Source organism: Nerophis ophidion, linkage group LG12, assembly GCF_033978795.1.
Source record: "Nerophis ophidion isolate RoL-2023_Sa linkage group LG12, RoL_Noph_v1.0, whole genome shotgun sequence".
Lineage (NCBI taxonomy): Eukaryota > Metazoa > Chordata > Actinopteri > Syngnathiformes > Syngnathidae > Nerophis > Nerophis ophidion.
Window position 1 is genome coordinate 63,006,719 of NC_084622.1, and position 21,887 is coordinate 63,028,605.

The window sequence follows — 21,887 nt, forward strand, 5'->3', positions numbered from 1 at the left end:
CGTACCCGCCCGCCAGTCGCCCGCAGAGGTTGGCTACCTTTACCACTCACAGAGCTATTTAAAACTGTTTCACAGAGTAATGTAGTCAATTGGAGCCGCTAACGTTCTCGCGACTATTCAATACCGTTCATCCTGATGACAAGAATGTGGGCGTGCTGTGAAGCCACTGCCTTAGACACCTTCAACAACATGTACGAACCAATTGTTGGTCCGGCAACATGTTGTGTGCAGCTTCCGTAATCACACGTATGAGATTGAAAGGCATACTGGGTGACACAGAGTACACTGATGGTTGTGATATAAACAACTTTAACACTTACTAATATGCGGCACGCTATGAAACCCACACCAAACAAGATTGACAAACACATTTCGGGAGAACATCCTCACAGTGACACAACATAAACGCAACACAAGTGATACCCATAATCCTTTGTATTCATGACACATCCTGAATATATTTTACAACCCCGCCCACCTTACGACGGTATGTGTGTGTGGGGGGGGGGGGGGGTGTATAAAATAGTCAGATGTGTCACGAATACAAAGGATTATGGGTATTTGTTGTGTTGTGTTTATGTTGTGTTACTGTGAGGATGTTCTCCCGAAATGTGTTTGTCGTTCTTAATTGGTGTGGCTTCACAGCGTGGCGCATATTACTAAGAATGTTAAAATTGTTTATATCACAACCATTAGTGTACTCTGTGTCACCCAGTATGCCTTGCAGTCGTGTGCGTGTTGCCGCGGAAGCCACACCCAACATGATGCTGGACTGACAACCAGATCGTGTGTGATGTAGAAGGCGACAAAGCCAATGGCTTCATAGCACGCACTAATATTTAATATCTGGGTGACTGCCGGCAGTCATTCAAGAGAATAATAGCGTCTCCCATTGACTTCTTCGCTTTATGACATGGGTCTTAAATAGCTCTTTGAATGGCAAAAGATACCGATCCCAGAACTATGTATATCAAATGTCTCTGGATGGTTCAACCGCCACCCACCCGAATTTAATTAAAATCTATTTTTTCGTCATGTCAACCGCCCGACCCGCGGTTTACCCGCGGACTCCACGGGTGAGACCGCAAACCGCGCATCTCGAGCAAGCGGCACTTCTGAAGTACTTGCACGGATCAGAGCTATGCCAGCCCGTCTCAGAGGTCGTTTTGTGTGATCAAAAATGCTTTAAAAGTGTCCAAACTCTCAGGGTCTCACTGTATAGCTTTGGGTTGCAAAACAGCTTCTTTGAGCTAGCGTTTTAGCTAGTTAGCTTCCAACTTGCAGGCCCTTCAGTTCTAGGATTTTATCAGCGAAGGGGGATTTGTCCCTCAGCAAGTCTCTATTTGTGATTAGACCGAAAAAGATGCCACAGCGGACCTTTTATTACAGCCAAAGTGAAGGCACTACCAGGACACAAGCCGATGAAGGATCACCTCATACAGCTTGTTTGTGCTAACACTAGTGGTGGCTGCGTGAAGCCACTGCTCATTTATCACTCCAAAACTCCCAGAGTGTTCAACAATGCCTCAGATATTCAGACACATGATGGAATGATTTTTCTCTTTTGGATTTTTTTGGTAGCAGCAACAAGAATTGTGTGTGTGTGTGGATGTTCACATTTAAGCTTGCCGTAATGTTGTGTTGTTTGGATAAAACATATATATAGTCGTGGTTTCTGTGGTTTATCCGTTATAGGGTGATCAATACCGGGGTAGAGCGGAATATACGTTTGGTCAGGGAAATACACAGAGGCTATTTCATCCCAACAAGCCAGGGAAATCCCTTGAAGAGCAGAGAAACCTGCAAAACAGGCTTGTAGGGATGAAATAGCCTCGGTGTTTTTCCCTGACTAAACGTGTGTGTGTGTGTGTGTGTGTGTGTGTGTGTGTGTGTGTGTGTGTGGATATGTGCGTATATATATATATATATATATATATATATACATACATACATACATGTATATATATATATATACATGCATACATGTATATATATATATATATATATATATATATACATACATACATGTATATATATCCATCCATCCATCCATTTTCTACCGCTTATTCCCTTTCGGGGTCGCGGGGGGCGCTGGTGCCTATCTCAGCTATAATCGGGCGGAAGGCGGGGTACACCCTGGACAAGTCGCCACCTCATCGCAGGGCTAACACAGATAGACAGAAAACATTCACACACTAGGGCCAATTTTAGTGTTACCAATCAACCTATCCCCAGGTGCATGTCATTGGAAGTGGGAGGAAGCCGGAGTACCCGGAGGGAACCCACGCATTCACGGGGAGAACATGCAAACTCTACACAGAAAGATCCCGAGCCTGGATTTGAACCCAGGACTGCAGGAACTTCGTATTGTGAGGCAGACGCACTAACCCCTCTGCCACCGTGAAGCCCATACACACATTTCTATATGTATAGATATATATAAATATATATATCTATACATTAGGGGTGTGGGAAAAATGATTCGAATTTGAATCGCGATTCTCACGTTGTGCGATTCAGAATCGATTCTCTCTTTTTTTATTATTATTATTTTTTTTTTTCACTTTTTTTTTATCAATCCAACAAAACAATACTCAGCAATACCATAACAATGCAATCCAATTCCAAAACCAAACCTGACCCAGCAACACTCAGAACTGCAATAAACAGAGCAATTGAGAGGAGACACAAACACGACACAGAACAAACCAAAAGTAGTGAAACAAAAATGAATATTATCAACAACAGTATCAATATTAGTTATAATTTCAGCATAGCAGTGATTAAAAATCCCTCATTGACATTATCATTAGACATTTATAAAAATAAAAAAAAAGAACAATAGTGTCACAGTGGCTTACACTTGCATGGCATCTCATAAGCTGGACAACACACTGTGTCCAATGTTTTCACAAAGATAAAATAAGTCATATTTTTGGTTAAATAGTTAAAACAAGTTTACATTATTGCAATCAGTTGATAAAACATTGTCCTTTACAATTATATAAAAAAATTGTTTTTAAATCTACTACTCTGCTAGCATGTTAGCAGACTGGGTAGATCCTGCTGAAATCCTATGTATTGAATGAATAGAGAATAGTTTTAAATCAGAAAAATATAGTTTTTGAATCGAGAATCGCGTTGAATCGGAAAAAAATCGATTTATAATCGAAACGCGACCCCAAGAATCGATATTGAATCGAATCGTGGGGCACCCAAAGATTCGCAGCCCTAATATACACTGTAAATATATCAAATGAATCACATTTTTTTAAAGGTAAAAAACCAGATCCAAAATGCCATCCATGATATAAACTTACAAGGAGGCAATACCCCAGTGGTTCCCAGCACTGTTGCCAGCGGAGTCGAAAAGAGACAGTCCAATGAGAGAGATGGTGGGTGCGATGGTGAGGGGTCCGATGAAGCGCATGAAGATGCCAATCAGACCAGAAAATCCAACAACCACCTGCAAGAGCGAGCCCACCATAATGGACCCCTGAAGCTAAAAGAAAAACATAGAGGAATGATTCAGTAATAGCACAAAAAGTTCAACGCTGTTGTTCATTTTTTAGAAAATATATAAACATCGTAAAAAGTACTGCTTGGCAGTAGTACCATACAACCAATAGTCAATAGTTAGCAATGTGGGCTTTTTGATAGCATATTATTTTTTTTATCTTACGGTTCTATTTAGGGATCGTCAAAAAGTAGGGAGTTATTTACAAAAAAAATGTGACACGAATCATGCAAACATGCTCCTTTCACTTGACCATCCATCCATCCATTTCCTACCGCTTATTCCCTTTTGGGGTTGCGGGGGGCGCTGGTGCCTATCCCAGCTACAATCGGGCGGAAGGCGGCGTACACCCTGGACAAGTCGCCACCTCATCGCAGGGCCAACAGAGATAGACAGACAACATTCACACACTAGGGACCATTTAGTGTTGCCAATCAAACTATCCCCAGGTGCATGTACCTGGAAAAAACAACAACTGTCCCTTCCCCTCCTCCCTTTCAAACAAGGTACCTCTGAACTGACATTAAAGGGGTCATATTATGATTTTATTTCTACATTCAAACACTTCCTTGTGGCCGACATGACATGTAATAGCGGTTCTTTGGTGAAAATGTTGCACAGATTAATTTTTACAGACCATCTTAATTTAGAGTTAAAGTACCGTATTTTTCGGAGTATAAGTCGCACTGGAGTATAAGTCGCATTTTTGGGGGAAATGTATTTGATAAAACCCAACAACAAGAATAGACATTTGAAAGGCAATTTAAAATAGATAAAGAATAGTGAACAACAGGCTAAATAAGTGTCCGTCAGGGGTGCCCACACTTTTTCTGCAGGCGAGCTACTTTTCAATTGACCAACTCGAGGGGATCTACCTCATTTATATATATCATTTATATTTATTTATTTATGAAAGAGACATTTTTGTAAACAAGTTAAATGTGTTTAATGATAATACAAGCATGTGTAACACATATAGATGTCTTTCTTTCACAAAGACAAGAATATAAGTTGGTGTATTACCTGATTCTGATGACTTGCATTGATTGGAATCAGACAGTAATGATGATAACGCCCACATTTTCAAATGGAGGAGAAAAAAAGTTGTCCTTTCTGTACAATACCACATGAAAGTGGTTGGTTTTTGGCATCTAATTCATCCAGCTTCCATACACTTTACAAGAAAAACATTGGCGGCAAATTCCGTAGCTTGCTTGATTGACATTCACGGCACCCGAGGGTCTTGTGAGATGACGCTGGCTGCTGCCAGTTCATTATTATGAAAAAATGACAGAGAGGAAGGCGAGAAACACTTTTTATTTCAACAGACTTTCGCGCCGTCCCTTCCGTCAAAACTCTAAAGGCCGACTGCACATTTCCTATCTTCACAATAAAAGCCCTGCTTCATGCTGCCTGCGCTAACTAAATAAGAGTCTCGGAAAGCTGGCGTGCACAAGTGATGTGCACGCCAGCTTTCTGAGGGATCGCTTGTGCACGCCAGTTTTCCGAGACTCTGTATTTAGTTAGCGCAGGCAGCATGAAGCAGGGCTTTTATTGTGAAGATAGGAAATGTGCAGTCGGCCTTTAGAGTTTTGACGGAAGGTACGGTGCGAGAGTCTGTTGAAATAAAAAGTGTTTCTCGCCTTCCTCTCGGTCATATTTTCATAATAATGATCTTGCAGCAGCCAGCGTCATCTCACAAGACCCTCCGGTACCGTGAATGTCATTTAAGTGACGTCTTGGTGAAGATTGATGATCACTAATTTTTAGGTCTATTTTTTTTAAAAGCCTGGCTGGAGATCGACTGACACACCCCCCGCGGTCGACTGGTAGCTCACGATCGACGTAATGGGCACCCCTGGTGTACGTTATGCCAAAAACCAACCACTTTCATGTGGTATTGTACAGAAAGGACAACTTTTTTCTCCTCCATTTGAAAATGTGGGCGTTATCATCATTACTGTCTGATTCCAATCAATGCAAGTCATCAGAATCAGGTAATACACCAACTTATATTCTTGTCTTCGTGAAAGAAAGACATCTATATGTGTTACACATGCTTGTATTATCATTAAACACATTTAACTTGTTTACAAAAATGTCTCTTTTATAAATAAATAAATATAAATGATATATATAAATGAGGTAAATCCCCTCGAGTTGGTCAATTGAAAAGTAGCTCGCCTGCAGAAAAAGTGTGGGCACCCCTGCTTTAAGGTGTATTGGTGCTCTGTACTTGACCCTACATCCGTGTACACGGTGGCGTTTTAAAAAGTCATACATTTTATTTTGCAAAACCGATACCGATAATTTCCGAGATCACATTTTAAAGCATTTATCGGCCGATAATATTGGCAGTCCGATATTATCGGACATCCCAAGTTACTAATAAGCAATAAATCTGAGGTTATTGAGGGAAGAGTCTTAGTTAATGGCTTACTTATTGTATAAAAAGGCCATGCAGAATAAGGTATTAATAAGAACTTAATAATGACTAATTAAGGGCCAATATGTTACTAATTTGCATGTTAGTAAGCAACTAATTAATGGTGAATATGTGTTCCCCGTACTAAAGTGTTACCAATAAAAAATAAATTAAAAAAAAGAATTAAAAAAATAAAAATAAAAAGGCATTGGTCATGTTTTAAAGTTTTTAGATCTTTTAGATCCCTGTTGTGTTTTAAGGAACTATTTAATTTCTCACGGATTTACCGTGTACATTTTTAACTGTGATGATTAGAAATGTGTAGTACTCACTGCTCTCATTCTGCTCTGCCACACCTCCATGAATTCACTGGATGAGGTGTTGACAAGAGTTGCGTTCTGCGTCCAAGCAGGACACCTCCACTCCGGCATGGACAGCATCGCCATACATGGTCCCAGCAAAGTGAACGTTCCCCCTTGGAGAATCGGCAGTCTGGAAACAGACAGGAGAAAAGAGAAAGAAGCGATGATTTGATTCATGTCTCATTGAGAGTAATGTCATGATGGATTTGCGAGATGTACAGCAGAACCTTAATCTTAATGAAATTAAACAATGGATGTCCGCTAACTTTTTGCAACTCAACGCCAAAAAAACGGAAATGCTGATTATCGGTCCTGCTAGACACCGAACTCTATTTAATAATACAACTCTAACATTTGACAACCAAACAATTAAACAAGGCGACACGGTAAAGAATCTGGGTATTATCTTCGACCCAACTCTCTCCTTTGAGTCACACATTAAAAGCGTTACTAAAACGGCCTTCTTTCATCTCCGTAATATCGCTAAAATTCGCTCCATTCTGTCCACTAAAGACGCCGAGATCATTATCCATGCGTTTGTTACGTCTCGTCTCGATTACTGTAACGTATTATTTTCGGGTCTCCCCATGTCTAGCGTTAAAAGATTACAGTTGGTACAAAATGCGGCTGCTAGACTTTTGACAAGAACGAGAAAGTTTAATCATATTACGCCTGTACTGGCTCACCTGCACTGGCTTCCTGTGCACTTAAGATGTGACTTTAAGGTTTTACTACTTACGTATAAAATACTACACGGTCTAGCTCCATCCTATCTTGCTGATTGTATTGTACCATATGTCCCGGCAAGAAATCTGCGTTCAAAGGACTCCGGCTTATTAGTGATTCCCAAAGCCCAAAAAAAGTCTGCGGGCTATAAAGCGTTTTCATTTCGGGCTCCAGTACTCTCGAATGCCCTCCCGGTAACAGTTCGAGATGCTACCTCAGTAGAAGCATTTAAGTCTCACCTTAAAACTCATTTGTATAGTCTAGCCTTTAAATAGACTCCCTTTTTAGACCAGTTGATCTGCCGTTTCTTTTCTTTTTCTTCTATGTCCCACTCTCCCTTGTGGAGGGGGTCCGGTCCGATCCGGTGCTTGCCTGTGTATCGGCTGGGGACATCTCTGCGCTGCTGATCCGCCTCCGCTTGGGATGGTTTCCTGCTGGCTCCGCTGTGAACGGGACTCTCGCTGCTGTGTTGGATCCGCTTTGGACTGGACTCTCGCGACTGTATTGGATCCATTATGGATTGAACTTTCACAGTATCATGTTAGACCCGCTCGACATCCATTGCTTTCCTCCTCTCCAAGGTTCTCATAGTCATCATTGTCACCGATGTCCCACTGGGTGTGAGTTTTCCTTGCTCTTATGTGGGCCTACCGAGGATGTCGTAGTGGTTTGTGCAGCCCTTTGAGACACTAGTGATTTAGGGTTATATAAGTAAACATTGATTGATTGATGATGAACCTTGATTTAGGAACCTTTTTATTGTACGATTTACAAACCAAAGACCGAAATAAAATATGCTCTGTTGTACAAACTTTGTCTCAGTGTATGAACGCTTCATCCACCCATTGTATGCCTCATAGAGCAGCCATTTTGTGCCAGGCAGCACATCCATTGTGAGCAAGCTCATTTCGTCAGCAATACTGTGCTTAGTGCTATTTTTGTGACGGTTGGCTGGAATCGTGGTGTGGGTCGGACTGGACACAGCGTGAAGGTAAGAAATTATGATTGATTTATACTATAAAAGAGACTAGTAACAGAAACACTTGCACAAGGCACTAAAGGCAAAACGAACAAAACTGGAAGCAGGGAACAAAAAACAGTAAGCTACAAACATCAAACGAATATAGCTTACCGCTACGCTGCAAAGACTTGACAAGGTACGACACGACAGGACCCATAATACATGACACGAGAGCAACAATAATCTTGCACTGACTAAAGGAACAAAGCAGGTAAAATAAGAGCGGGCTGATTGACACCAGGTGTGGCATCTGAGGGGAAACAAAGCACTCAGGTAGACAAACAGGAAGCAGATCCAAAATAAGAGTGCTGACAGGAAATACTAAACACACAGAGGAAAAACTTAAACACAAACAAACTGTCAGTGGCAAGCCTGACAACTTTGTGTGTTTCAGAAGTGTATTTGCCATTTTACAGCATTTTTTGAGTTTTGCAAGCTCAATGTGAGTCCAAAGAAAGCAAAGGACAAGCGATGTGTGGTTTTTAACATTCAGAAAGTATCCACATCGACACTACCTCCTACCCTTACCTTACGCTGCAGGTGAAGTATATTTTATTGTTTTAATCCGAATCATTATAGTGACCTGTAATGTTGTCCTGATACCAATAAATTGGTACCGGTTACCAAAATTATTTGGATACTTTTCGAAATAAAGGGGACCACAAAAAAGGGATTATTGGCTTTATTTTAACAAAAAATCTTAGGGTACATTTAACATATGTTTCTTATTGCAAGTTTGTTGTTAAATAAAATAGTGAACATACAAGACAACTTCTCTTTTATTAGTAAGTAAACAAACAAAAGGGATCAAACCTGGAACCCTCAAGTTGCCGGCCCGGCCCATCTACCAACTGAGCCCTGCCAGATTTTAACAAGTTTCATTTTCAACTGTGGCCCATAAACTCAAATTGGCAACTCTTAAATGGCATTAAAACAACCTTCCACGCTATATTTAAAATTGTATAGTTGTATCCAAATGATACTGAGTGGCCACACATTAAATACAAAACTGTTGGAAGAAATTTTGTTCCAAGAAACCCAATGAAATGTACGCGATTGTGTTTTTTTTTTTTTAAGGCATAACTCCTGGGAATGGCGTAAGAAGACAAAATCATGTCAGTGGGCCTAAGCCAGGGGTGCCCATTACGTCGATCGCGAGCTACCAGTCGACCGCGGGGGGTGTGTCAGTCGATCTCCAGCCAGGCTTTTAAAAAAAATAGACCTAAAAATGAGTGATCATCAATCTTCACCAAGACGTCACTTAAATGACATTCACGGTACCGGAGGGTCTTGTGAGATGACGCTGGCTGCTGCAAGATCATTATTATTAAAATATGACCGAGAGGAAGGCGAGAAACACTTTTTATTTCAACAGACTCTCGCGCCGTACCTTCCGTCAAAACTCTAAAGGCCGACTGCACATTTCCTATCTTCACAATAAAAGCCCTGCTTCATGCTGCCTGCGCTAACTAAATACAGAGTCTCGGAAAACTGGCGTGCACAAGCGATCCCTCAGAAAGCTGGCGTGCACATCACTTGTGCACGCCAGCTTTCCGAGACTCTTATTTTGTTAGCGCAGGCAGCATGAAGCAGGGCTTTTATTGTGAAGATAGGAAATGTGCAGTCGGCCTTTAGAGTTTTGACGGAAGCAAAGGCGCGAAAGTCTGTTGAAATAAAAAGTGTTTCTCGCCTTCCTCTCTGTCATTTTTTCATAATAATGAACTGGCAGCAGCCAGCGTCATCTCACAAGACCCTCGGGTGCCGTGAATGTCAATCAAGCAAGCTACGGAATTTGCCGCCAATGTTTTTCTTGTAAAGTGTATGGAAGCTGGATGAATTAGATGCCAAAAACCAACCACTTTCATGTGGTATTGTACAGAAAGGACAACTTTTTTTCTCCTCCATTTGAAAATGTGGGCGTTATCATCATTACTGTCTGATTCCAATCAATGCAAGTCATCAGAATCAGGTAATATACCAACTTATATTCTTGTCTTTGTGAAAGAAAGACATCTATATGTGTTACACATGCTTGTATTATCATTAAACACATTTAACTTGTTTACAAAAATGTCTCTTTCATAAATAAATAAATATAAATGATATATATAAATGAGGTAGATCCCCTCGAGTTGGTCAATTGAAAAGTAGCTCGCCTGCAGAAAAAGTGTGGGCATCCCTGCCCTAAGCCAATGGAATGTGGATTTAGCAAGAACAAGATTCCATTGATAGTAAGTTGAAAATGCTTTCGCCTAATCCTGCTCAGACACCAAAATTCAATATGTTGGAGAATGCAAACGTTTTAAAGCAGTGGTCCCCAACCTTTTTGTAGCTGCAGACCGGTCAACGCTTGATAATTTGTCCATGATAACTTTTTTTTTTTTTTTTTTTTGTCATGAAAAAGGGAGTTTTTTTTGGGCTGGTGCACTAATTGTAAGTGTATCTTGTGTTTTTTATGTTGATTTAATAAAAAATAAAAAAAAATAATTAAAAATAATAATAAAAATAATAAATAATAATAATAAAAAATTATTCTGCGGGCCGGTACAAATCGAGCCGCGGCCCGGTGGTTGGGGACCACTGTTTTAAAGTACATTTACAAAATTAATTGATTTTCAAAACAAAAGCAGACATTATTACAACAATCCCATTCACAACATTAAAGTTAAATCACATGTTCCCTGAAGGCTGATTAGACATCATGCAGAGTCCAGTGTATTATTAGAGTATACGATTAAATATTTATATTATTACTGTATTTTTCGGACCATAGGGTTCACCGTATAATAAGGCGCACTGACAAAGAATGTTCTATTTTCGATCTTTGTTCATACATAAGGCGCACCGGATTATAGGGCACATTAGAGGAGTCATATTTTCATTTAATTTGTTTTTAATTGGGAACACTTCCTTGTGGTCTACATAACATGTAATGGTGGTTCTCTGGTCAAAATGTTGCATTGATTACATTTTACAGATAATCTTCAAGCCGCTTTGACAGTCAGTTCAGGATGCGCTGTTTTGTGGGCGGTCTTATTTATGTGGCTCACCTTCGGCAGTGTTTTCTCCCCGTCATCTTTGTTGTAGCGGTGTAGCGTGCAAGGACGGGGGTGGAAGAAGTGTCAAAAGATGAAGCTAACTGTTTTAATGACATTCAGACTTTACTTAATCAATAACGGAGCAGCATCTCCTCATCCGGAAACAACAACAACGCCGGAAATGTGTCTCATGAAAAACCGTCTGGAACTCTCTAATACCTAAAGTTCCGTGGGTGAATAATATAAACTTACTACATCGGTGTGTTTTAGCGCTTTCACGGCAAGTTTACTGACGGATTTAAGTAAGAACTGTATACAACTTTATATTAGAAATGGCAACAGCGGAGGATGAATGTCCCATTACAAGAAGATAGGGAAAAATAAGAAGCTTATCGACTACGGTGTCCACTTGGACTACAAATGCAAACGCGCGCAATTTTTCAGGATTTATGCAGATCCCAAATACAGATCAGGAGGTACCAGAAGGTAAGAAAAGTTGCTTTTGCATAATATTGCGAAACAAAAAAAATGCCGGATAATGTCTTACCTTATACACACACCATGATAATACTCGTATGTTGAAGCACAGTACAATCCATCAAGCGGTGCGGCTTCATAGCTTACCAAAGTCGTACTGAAACATTTTGATGGATTTTTGAGCGCCGTGTGTAATGTTCTATATTTTCAATGGACCATATAAAATGTTGGCGCTGTTTACTTGAGTCATATTACCTTCATATTGCAGTCCACACGTATCTCTTATGTTTGATTGGTTTCTCCTGGTCACACTTATCATTACACCATGTACCAAATAAAATTACTTTGAAGTCAGTAAGCCAAACCAGAATTATTCCATACATTAGACGCACCGGGTTGTAAAGCGCACTGGATTTTAAATGTGCCTTATAGTCCGGAAAATACAGTAGGCTTTATTATAAGACCTAAATGTTCCATACACGTAAGGGATTTAATTGAAGCAGATTTTCATTAAATTCATAAATATTTTTTTCAAGAAACTTAAAATGGTTTTCTTTTTATTTTTGTTGTGGTACTTTTCATAATTCATTGGTATCGGGGTACTATACTAATACCGGTGTACCGTACAACCCTAATTGGAACATAATGAAACTTTAAAATCAACAAGCACTTTTTTAACCATTAAAGATACAAAAATAACAGCTGCAACTCTTGCACAACAGAGCAAAGACATTTGTTTATAAAAATGCCAGCAGTTGGAACATGCAAACACATAAGAGGACCGATTAAAGAACCGAATCGTTAAGCAGAATCGAAAGTTGAATCGGAACAGGAAGAATCATATCAATTCCCATCCCTTCATGAGAGTTTCTCCATTTCCACTAAATTGGTCCCAAAAAAATAAATATTTTTATCCATCCATCCATCTTCTTCCGCTTATTCGAGGTTGGATCACGGGGGCAGCAGCCTAAGCAGAGAAGCCCAGACTTCCCTCTTCCCAGCCACTTCGTCCAGCTCTTCCCGGGGGATCTCGAGGCGTTCCCAGACATAGTCTTCCCAACGTGTCCTGGGTCTTCCTCGTGGCCTCCTACCGGTCGGACGTGCCCTAAACACCTCCCTAGGGAGACGTTCAAGTGGCATCCTGACCAGATGCCCAAACAACCTCATATGGCTCATCTCAATGTGGAGGAGCACCGGCTTTACTTTGAGTTCCTCCCGGATGGCAGAGCTTCTCACCCTATCTCTAAGGGAGAGCCCCGCCACCCGGGGGAGGAAACTCATTTCGGCCGCTTGTACCCTTGATATTGTCCTTTCGGTCATGACCCAAAGCTCATGACCCTAGGTAAGGATGGGAACGTAGATCGACTGGTAAATTGAGAGCTTTGCCTTCCAGGGATCGATACAGTGTCTGCATTCCTGAAGACGCCGCACCGATCCGCCTGTCGATCTCACGATCCACTCTTCCCTCACTCGTGAACAAGACTCCTAGGTACTTGAACTCCTCCACTTGGGGAAGGGTCTCCTCGCCAACCCGGAGATGGCACACCACCCTTTTCCGGGCGAGAACCATGGACCCTCATCCCAGTCGCTTCACACTCGGCTGCGAACCGATCCAGTGAGAGCTAAAGATCCTGGCCAGATGAAGCCATCAGGACCCCATCATCTGCAAAAAGCAGACCCAATCCCGCAGCCAACAAACCGGATCCCCTCAACGCCTTGACTGTGCCTAGAAATTCTGGCCATAAAAGCTATGAACAGAATCGGTGACAAAGGACAGCTTTGTCGGAGTCCAACCCTCACTGGAATCGTGTCCGACTTACTGCCGGCAATGCGGACCAAACTTTGGCACTGATCGTACAGGGAGCGGACCGCCACAATCAGACAGTCCGATACCCTCTAGTCCCTGAGCACTCCCCACAGGCGCTTCCCGAGGGACACGGTCGAATGCCTTCTCCAAGTCCACAAAACACATGTAGACTGGTTGGGCAAACTCCCATGCACTAGTTCTAGATAATTTTTCTTTGTTATTCTATCTATGGTGATGTTTAGTGACGGAACCAATAAATGCTCTTCCACTAAATGGCAAAATATAAATATATTTGTATTATCTCAGTTTATGTACTTTATTTTGGACATTTTTTCTGATGGTGTCCTGCGAGAGTTCTGAAGGAGATCACCGATTGAGTCGTACTTACCGGACGCCAAAGGTGACTTGGAGCAGAGTGCAGAGGCCAGACACAAAGAAAATGGTGCTGATGAGGTGACTTTGTGTGAGGGCATCGTGTTGAAGACACAGGCCGTGTGAAAGGATCAGCGGGATGGCAATGATGCCTCCAAACGCCGTCAAGCAGTGCTAAGGAAACAAGAAGAATGACAAAAATAAATCGTCAAATGAAGTTTTTAACCCTCTACAACAGGGGTGCCCACACTTTTTCTGCAGGCGAGCTACTTTTCAATTGACCAACTCGAGGGGATCTACTTCATTTATATATATCATTTATATTTATTTATTTATGAAGTAGATATTTTTGTAAACAAGTTAAATGTGTTTAATGATAATACAAGCATGTGTAACACATATAGATGTCTTTCTTTCACAAAGACAAGAATATAAGTTGGTGTATTACCTGATTCTGATGACTTGCATTGATTGGAATCAGACAGTAATGATGATAACGCCCACATTTTCAAATGGAGGAGAAAAAAAGTTGTCCTTTCTGTACAATACCACATGAAAGTGGTTGGTTTTTGGCATCTAATTCATCCAGCTTCCATACACTTTACAAGAAAAACATTGGCGGCAAATTCCATAGCTTGCTTGATTGACATTCACGGCACCCGAGGGTCTTGTGAGATGACGCTGGCTGCTGCCAGTTCATTATTATGAAAAAATGACAGAGAGGAAGGCGAGAAACACTTTTTATTTCAACAGACTTTCGCGCCGTCCCTTCCGTCAAAACTCTAAAGGCCGACTGCACATTTCCTATCTTCACAATAAAAGCCCTGCTTCATGCTGCCGGCGCTAACAAAATAAGAGTCTCGGAAAGCTGGCGTGCACAAGTGATGTGCACGCCAGCTTTCTGAGGGATCGCTTGTGCACGCCAGTTTTCCGAGACTCTGTATTTAGTTAGCGCAGGCAGCATGAAGCAGGGCTTTTATTGTGAAGATAGGAAATGTGCAGTCGGCCTTTAGAGTTTTGATGGAAGGTACGGCGTGAGAGTCTGTTGAAATAAAAAGTGTTTCTCGCCTTCCACTCGGTCATATTTGAATAATAATGAACTTGCAGCAGCCAGCGTCATCTCACAAGACCCTCCGGTACCGTGAATGTCATTTAAGTGACGTCTTGGTGAAGATTGATGATCACTCATTTTTAGGTCTATATTTTTTAAAAGCCTGGCTGGAGATGGACTGACACACCCCCCGCGGTCGACTGGTAGCTCGCGATCGACGTAATGGGCACCCCTGCTCTACAATAATCAATGTCGTCTCAACTTTCAAATACAACTATTTTGCAACATCGCTTCCAATTCATTTTTAAAGGAAAATCATATGTAATCAACGTTCCTGCTGGGTAATGTTCACTTTAAAAAAATGTTTACAGGTGGACAAAAAAAGTGCAAAATTCTCCAGAAAAGCAATTTTTTGGGGGGACGAGAGGAGCACCCAAACATTGTCCACTGTCTCATGTGACATGCGCTATATTAAAGGGGAACATTATCACAATTTCAAAAGGGTTAAAAACAATAAAAATCAGTTCCCAGTGGCTTGTTGTATTTTTTTAATTTTTTTTCAAAATGTTACCGGTCTCGGATTATCCCTAAATAAAGCTTTAAAGTGCCTTATTTTCGCTCTCTGCGAAGACACTGGCCATTTCCCTGTGACGTCACACAGTGCTGCCAATGTAAACAAACAATGGGAATACCACAGCAAGATATAGCGACATTAGCTTGGATTCAAACTCGGATTTCAGCGACTTAAGCGATTCAACAGATTCCGCATGTATTGAAACAGATGGTTGGAGTATGAAAATATTGAAGAAGAAACTGAAGCTATTGAGCGAAAAGCTATTGACGCTATTCATAGCCATAGCATGGCCGAATAGCTGCGTTAGCATCGCCGGTAAAATGTGCGGACCAAACGATCAGGACTTTCGCATCTTTTGACACTGGAGCAACTTAAATCCGTCGATTGGTAAGTGTTTTTTTTCGCATTAAATGTGGGTGGAAGGAAACGTAATATAGTTGCAAATGCATCTGCAGGTTATCCATACATCTCTGTGCCATGTCTGCTTTAGCACCGCCGGTAAATAGCATGTTAGCATTGATTAGCTGGCAGTCAACATCAACAAAACTCACTTTTGTGATTTCGTTGACTATCTTTGCAAATGCATCTGCAGGTTATCCATACATCTCTGTGCCATGTCTGCCTTAGCACCGCCGGTAAATAGCATGTTAGCATCGATTAGCGTAGCATGTTAGCATCGATTAGCGTAGCATGTTAGCATCGATTAGGTGGCAGTCAACATCAACAAACTCACCTTAGTGATTTCGTTGACTATCGTTGCAAATGCATCTGCAGGTTATCCATACATCTCTGTGCCATGTCTGCTTTAGCACCGCCGGTAAATAGCATGTTAGCGTCGATTAGCGTAGCATGTTAGCATCGATTAGGTGGCAGTCAACATCAACAAACTCACCTTAGTGATTTCGTTGACTATCGTTGCAAATGCATCTGCAGGTTATCCATACATCTCTGTGCCATGTCTGCTTTAGCACCGCCGGTAAATAGCATGTTAGCATCGATTAGCGTAGCATGTTAGCATCGATTAGGTGGCAGTCAACATCAACAAACTCACCTTAGTGATTTCGTTGACTATCGTTGCAAATGCATCTGCAGGTTATCCATACATCTCTGTACCATGTCTGTCATCGCCGGTAAAATGTGGAGACACTCTGGCACATTCAATGGGGGTCTGGCGGCAGACACTTTGGCATCTTGGGGCCAGTGGTGCAACTTGAATCCCTCCCTGTTAGTGTTGTTACACCCTCCGACAACACACCGTCGAGGCATGATGTCTCCAAGGTTCCAAAAAATAGTCCAAAAAACGGAAAATAACAGAGCTGAGACCCGGTGTTTGTAATGTGTTGAAAATGAAAATGGCGGCGACGTCACATTCTGACGTCATCGTCTCCAGCACGATAAACAGAAAGGCGTTTAATTTGCCAAAATTCACCCATTTAGAGTTCAGAAATCGGTTAAAAAAATATATGGTCTTATTTCTGCACCATCAAGGTATATATTGACGCTTACATAGGTCTGGTGATAATGTTCCCCTTTAAAAACCCGACTTTAGAGAGAAGACTGGAATAGCAGTATAGACTGAACCGCTGCAGAAGTTAATATAAATAAACACACAAGGCAGCAAACCTTGGGACTCAGACATCAAGTATAACTGAAACAAATTCCACAATTCGGTCCACGGATGTAAAAACGAAGCGAGTCTAACCAACCATGAAGAAGACTCAAGTGACTTGACCCGTCATGTGATGAATTATGGGATTATCATTGCACACATCTTGCTTACCACAACAAACATGCTTGGAAGTCAAATCACAATGCTCTTAAGTTTATTTTTGGAGCCACGTGCTTACATTGAGGCGGTATAGCTCAGTTGGTAGAGTGGCCGTGCCAGCAACTTGAGGGTTGCAGGTTCGATTCCCGCTTCCGCCATCCTAGTCACTGCCGTTGTGTCCTTGGGCAAGACACTTTACCCACCTGCTCCCGGTGCCACCCACACTGGTTTAAATGTAACTTTGGTATTGGGTATCACTATGTAAAGTGCTTTGAGTCACTAGAGAAAAGCGCTATATAAAAATAATTCACTTCACTTCACTACATTGGAAAGAAATCACACTAGCTTTTTATGTATTATTATTGTTAATTTTGTTATTTATCATTATTATTTCATTATTACTATTGTCAGTATTAATGTCTGATAAATCTATGGGTAAAAACAGAGCCTGACGACACATGCGCGTTTATCATAACTCTTTCGCTTGCTCTCTGTCTCTGCCCCTCCCTCACGAATGCTGCTGCGTGCACAATTTGTTTTGTTTTTAACCCATTCGTAACCCTGAACGTACATTGAAAATACACGCAACCCTAACTTAAAACGCCGGACATTTGAGGCTTTTAGGAAACTCCACCCGGACAGCCCCGCAAAAGAGGACATATCCGGTGAAAAGAGGAGGTATGGTCAGTCTATCATAGCCCGGTCGCTGCTAGAGTATAATAGGTCGCTTATTCTTTGTAAAAACATTGATTGATTGATTGATTGATACTTTTATTAGTAGTTTGCACAGTACAGTACATATTCCGTACAATTGACCACTAAATGGTAACACCCGAATAAGTTTTTCAACTTGTTTAAGTCGGGGTCCACGTTAATTAATTCATTATTATTCTGAAGCTAACTGTGGAGGGGGCGTGGCCTGCGGGCCTGCAGCAAAGCGGGGTGTGCCAGGACCGGCCTCGAAATCAGCGACAGGTGCGTGGACGGCCCACCTGGGCCTTGTTATCTAATCACCCGTCGCTCTGATATAAGCAGCAGCCAGGAGGAGAGACGGGATTGGAGCTGGAGCCAGAGCGAGAACGAAAGAGAAAAAGACAATTGCTGGAAAGCAACTGAGAGATTTACTGAAAAATAAAACAATATTGTAACCTTGAAACAGGCTCTCATGTCGGCAAGCCCCAAACTAACCAATAATAAATAAATAACTTTTTACCATTAACGCAACTTCTTGGACAAAATAAAGGATGCGAATGTTTTGTATTTTGAACGTTATTTTTAACACTGTTATTACAAGTGGAGTTATTCGTTACTTATCGTGTTAAGCAGTGTCAGCTCAGATTTATCTGAGAGCCAGATGCAGTCATCAAAAGAGCCATAGGTTCCCTGCCCCTGATCTATGTGCATTGTCCCTTTAAATAAATACACAATCAATCAAACATTATCTTGATCTGCCTTTGAAAAAAATGTGTGCTATAGTTTTTTGGACGTTCTGCATGGGAGGTTGGTAGTGGATTTCTTTAGAGAAAAGGATAAAAAAAAACTGAAAATCAAACATTTTACAAAAATCCTGTATGCTTGCTTACTAGTCAGTGCATTTATATAAGTAACAAAGACTAGTCAAAATGATATCTAATTCAATAATGTGATCGCTCCTCCAGCGATGGTCATTGAGGCTCGTTGGAGGACGCGTTTTAGTCTTACTTTGGCTTCATATTGTATTGTCTTCTCCGCAGCCCTACATGGTAACATATGCATTATTATTTCTTAGGGGTGCTTAAAAAAATTGATTGACATCCAAATTATTTGTAATTATTCCATTTCTAAATCGATTCCAAATATTCATGAATCGATTTTAAAAAATGCATTAACTTATTTATATTTTTCTAAGAATCAATTATTGTATTCGTCTTCTTAATTGCTTTGTAAATTATATCCTAAGTATTGTAAGGGTTGTAATGTATTTGCCACGCCTGTAAGTTTATGTTTTGGTTTTGGTCAGGTTATGTTTAGTTTTTTTGGATATTTAAGTTCTGTCTTGGCACTTCCTGGTTTGTTTTCGTCTCCATGCCAACTCATTAGTTTTCACCTGTCATGTCACGTCCCTGTCCTCAGCCTCACACCTGTTTTCACTAATTATCATAGCTACTTAAGTCACTCATTTTCTTGTCTTCATTCTGGGATCTTCGCACACGCACGCACCCTACCCATGCTGCGCTACCTTCATGCCCTCGAACACCTCGTTATTCATGCCGCTCGTTTCGCTCCAAGTAAGTTTTTGTATTTATGCCTCGGTGCTAGCTAGTATTGTTTTGTTTATGCCACAGCTAGTGTCTTTTGTTTCGTTTGTATATAGTCATGCCATCGTGCTGTTTAAGTTTATATTTAATTGTGTTTCATGCCATCGAGCAAGTGTTTATGTTTTCCCTGTTTTGTATATATTATATAAATAAAAGATGCAAATCATTCTGTGCATCGAAGAAACAACTTTAATCCAAGCCATGTTGTGACAGTATTAGATTTACATCCTGTGATTTTTGTAAATAAAATGTAAATAATAAATTTCTCTAGGCCAACACTGCCCGTAAACAGTAAGTGGTGCGTTAGCAGCCACAAGGAGCTGTTGTAACCTGTAAATTGTTTTGGAAAAGTTGTATAACACAAAACCCAAAACCAGTGAAGTTGGCATGTTGTGTAATTTGTAAATAAAAACTGAATACAATGATTTGCAAATCCTTTTCAATTTATATTTAAATGAATAGACTACAAAGACTAGATATTTAATGTTCGAACTGAGAAACATTTTTTTTTTGTGTGCAAATAATCATAAACTTAGAGATTAATGGCAGCAACTCATTGCAAAAAAGTTGGCACAGGGACATTTTTACCACTGTGTTACATGTCCTTGCCTTTTAACAACACTCAATAAACGTTTGGGAACTGAGGAGACCAATTTTTTAAGTTTTTCAGGTGGAATTCTTTCCCATTCTTGCTTGATGTATAGCTTAATTTTTTTCAACAGTTCGGGGTATCTGTTGTGGTATTTTAGGGTTCATACTGCGCCACACATTTTCAATGGTAGACAGGCAGGCCAGTCTAGTACCCGCACTCTTTTACTATGAAGTCACGCTGTTGTAACACGTGGCTTGGCATTGTCTTGCTAAAATTAGCAAGACAATGATAACGTTGCTTGGATGGGAACATACAGTATGTTGCTCCAAAACCTGTATGTACCTTCACAGATGTGTAAGTTACCCATTTCTTGGGCACTAATACACCCCCATACCATCACAGTTGCTGGCTTTTGAACTTTGCGCCTATGACAATCCGGTTGGTTCTTTTTCTCGTTGTTCCGGAGGACACAACATCGACGGTTTACACAACTTGAAATGTGGACTCGTCAGACCACAGAACACTTTTCCACTTTGCATCAGTCCATCTTAGATAAGTTCGGGCCCAGCAAAGCCGGCAGCATTTTTGGGTGTTGTTGATAAATTTATTTTGCTTTGCATAGTAAAGTTTTGACTTGCACTTACAGATGTTGCGACAAACTGTAGTTACTGACAGTAGTTTTCTGAAGTGCTCCTGAGCCCATGTGGTGATTTCCTTCACACACTGATGTCGCTTTTTGATGCAGTACCGCCTGAGGTATCGAAGGTCCGTATGTCATTGCTTGCGGGCTGTGATCTTTCCGGATTCTCTGAACCTTTTGATAATGTTACGGACCGTAGATGGTGAAATCCCTAAATTCCTTGCAATAGCTCGTTGAGAAATGTCTTTCTTGAACTGTTCGACAATTTGCTCACACATTTTTTCGCAAAGCGGTGACCCTCGCCCCATCCTTGTTTGTGAATGACTGAGCATTTCATGGAAGCTGCTTTTACACCAAATCATGGCACCAACCTATTCCCAATTAGCCTGCACACCCGTGGGATGTTCCAAATAAGTGTTTGAAGAGCATTCCTCAACATTCTCAGTCTTTTTTTGCCACTCGTGCCAGCTTTTTTGACACATGTTGCAGGCAACACATTCCAAATGAGCTAATATTTGCAAAAAAAAATAACAAAGTTTTCCAATTTGAACGGTAAATATCTTGTCTTTGCAGTTTATTCAATTGAATATAGCTTGAAAAGCATTTACCAATCATTGTATTCTGTTTTTATTTACAATTTAACTTCACTGGTTTTGGGTTTTGTAATTATAAACCAAATCATTTACAAGAATCGTGTTGAATCGATAATCGATTCCGGATCAAATTATCACCCCTAGATTTGCAATGGAATTGTGAGATACCCAAAGATGACTATTTCTATATTATGTTACGTACGTACCTGAATACCAAGAAGGGCGCATAAGTACCAAGGCGGTACATCTGTCACGCTATAGACCAGCTTGCTGCCCTCATCATCCACGGAGGAGTCGACTTCTTCCCCATGTTTTGGGTCTTGCAGGTCACAGAAAGGCCCCCTGAGCTTTAATGCAGCCAGAAACACGTTTCAGAAATGCATTTTGGTCTTTCCATCGTCAAATTTGTGCCAATAAAAGAGGCAAAACCACAACAAAGTCAACACAATGTTTCAATTATGAGGTTGTGATTATGATCTAATGACTGAAATATCAACTATACAGCAGGACTAACCATCTTGTTGGAGGTTGGACTTTTTTTGTTAGCAGGTTTTTTTTTTTATGACTACATATCTTGATACTTTTCTTTTAAAAAATGGTTGCATATTCAACAAGGTATGTGTGTCT

At 40.8% G+C, this 21,887-nt stretch overlaps 1 protein-coding gene across 3 annotated transcripts in view; it reads right to left on the reverse strand.

The window, feature by feature from the left end:
* Positions 1–21,887, reverse strand: part of slc23a4 (solute carrier family 23 member 4) — a 68,790-nt gene that overhangs the window by 9,248 nt on the left and 37,655 nt on the right. For all 3 annotated transcript variants that reach the window (XM_061917950.1, XM_061917952.1, XM_061917951.1), the window contains exons 3-6: positions 21,467–21,607; positions 13,762–13,919; positions 6,275–6,434; positions 3,321–3,502 (exon numbers count right to left, since the gene is read on the reverse strand). In XM_061917950.1, the coding sequence (XP_061773934.1) occupies positions 3,321–3,502; positions 6,275–6,434; positions 13,762–13,919; positions 21,467–21,607 (641 nt within the window). The remainder of the gene's footprint in view (positions 1–3,320; positions 3,503–6,274; positions 6,435–13,761; positions 13,920–21,466; positions 21,608–21,887) is intronic.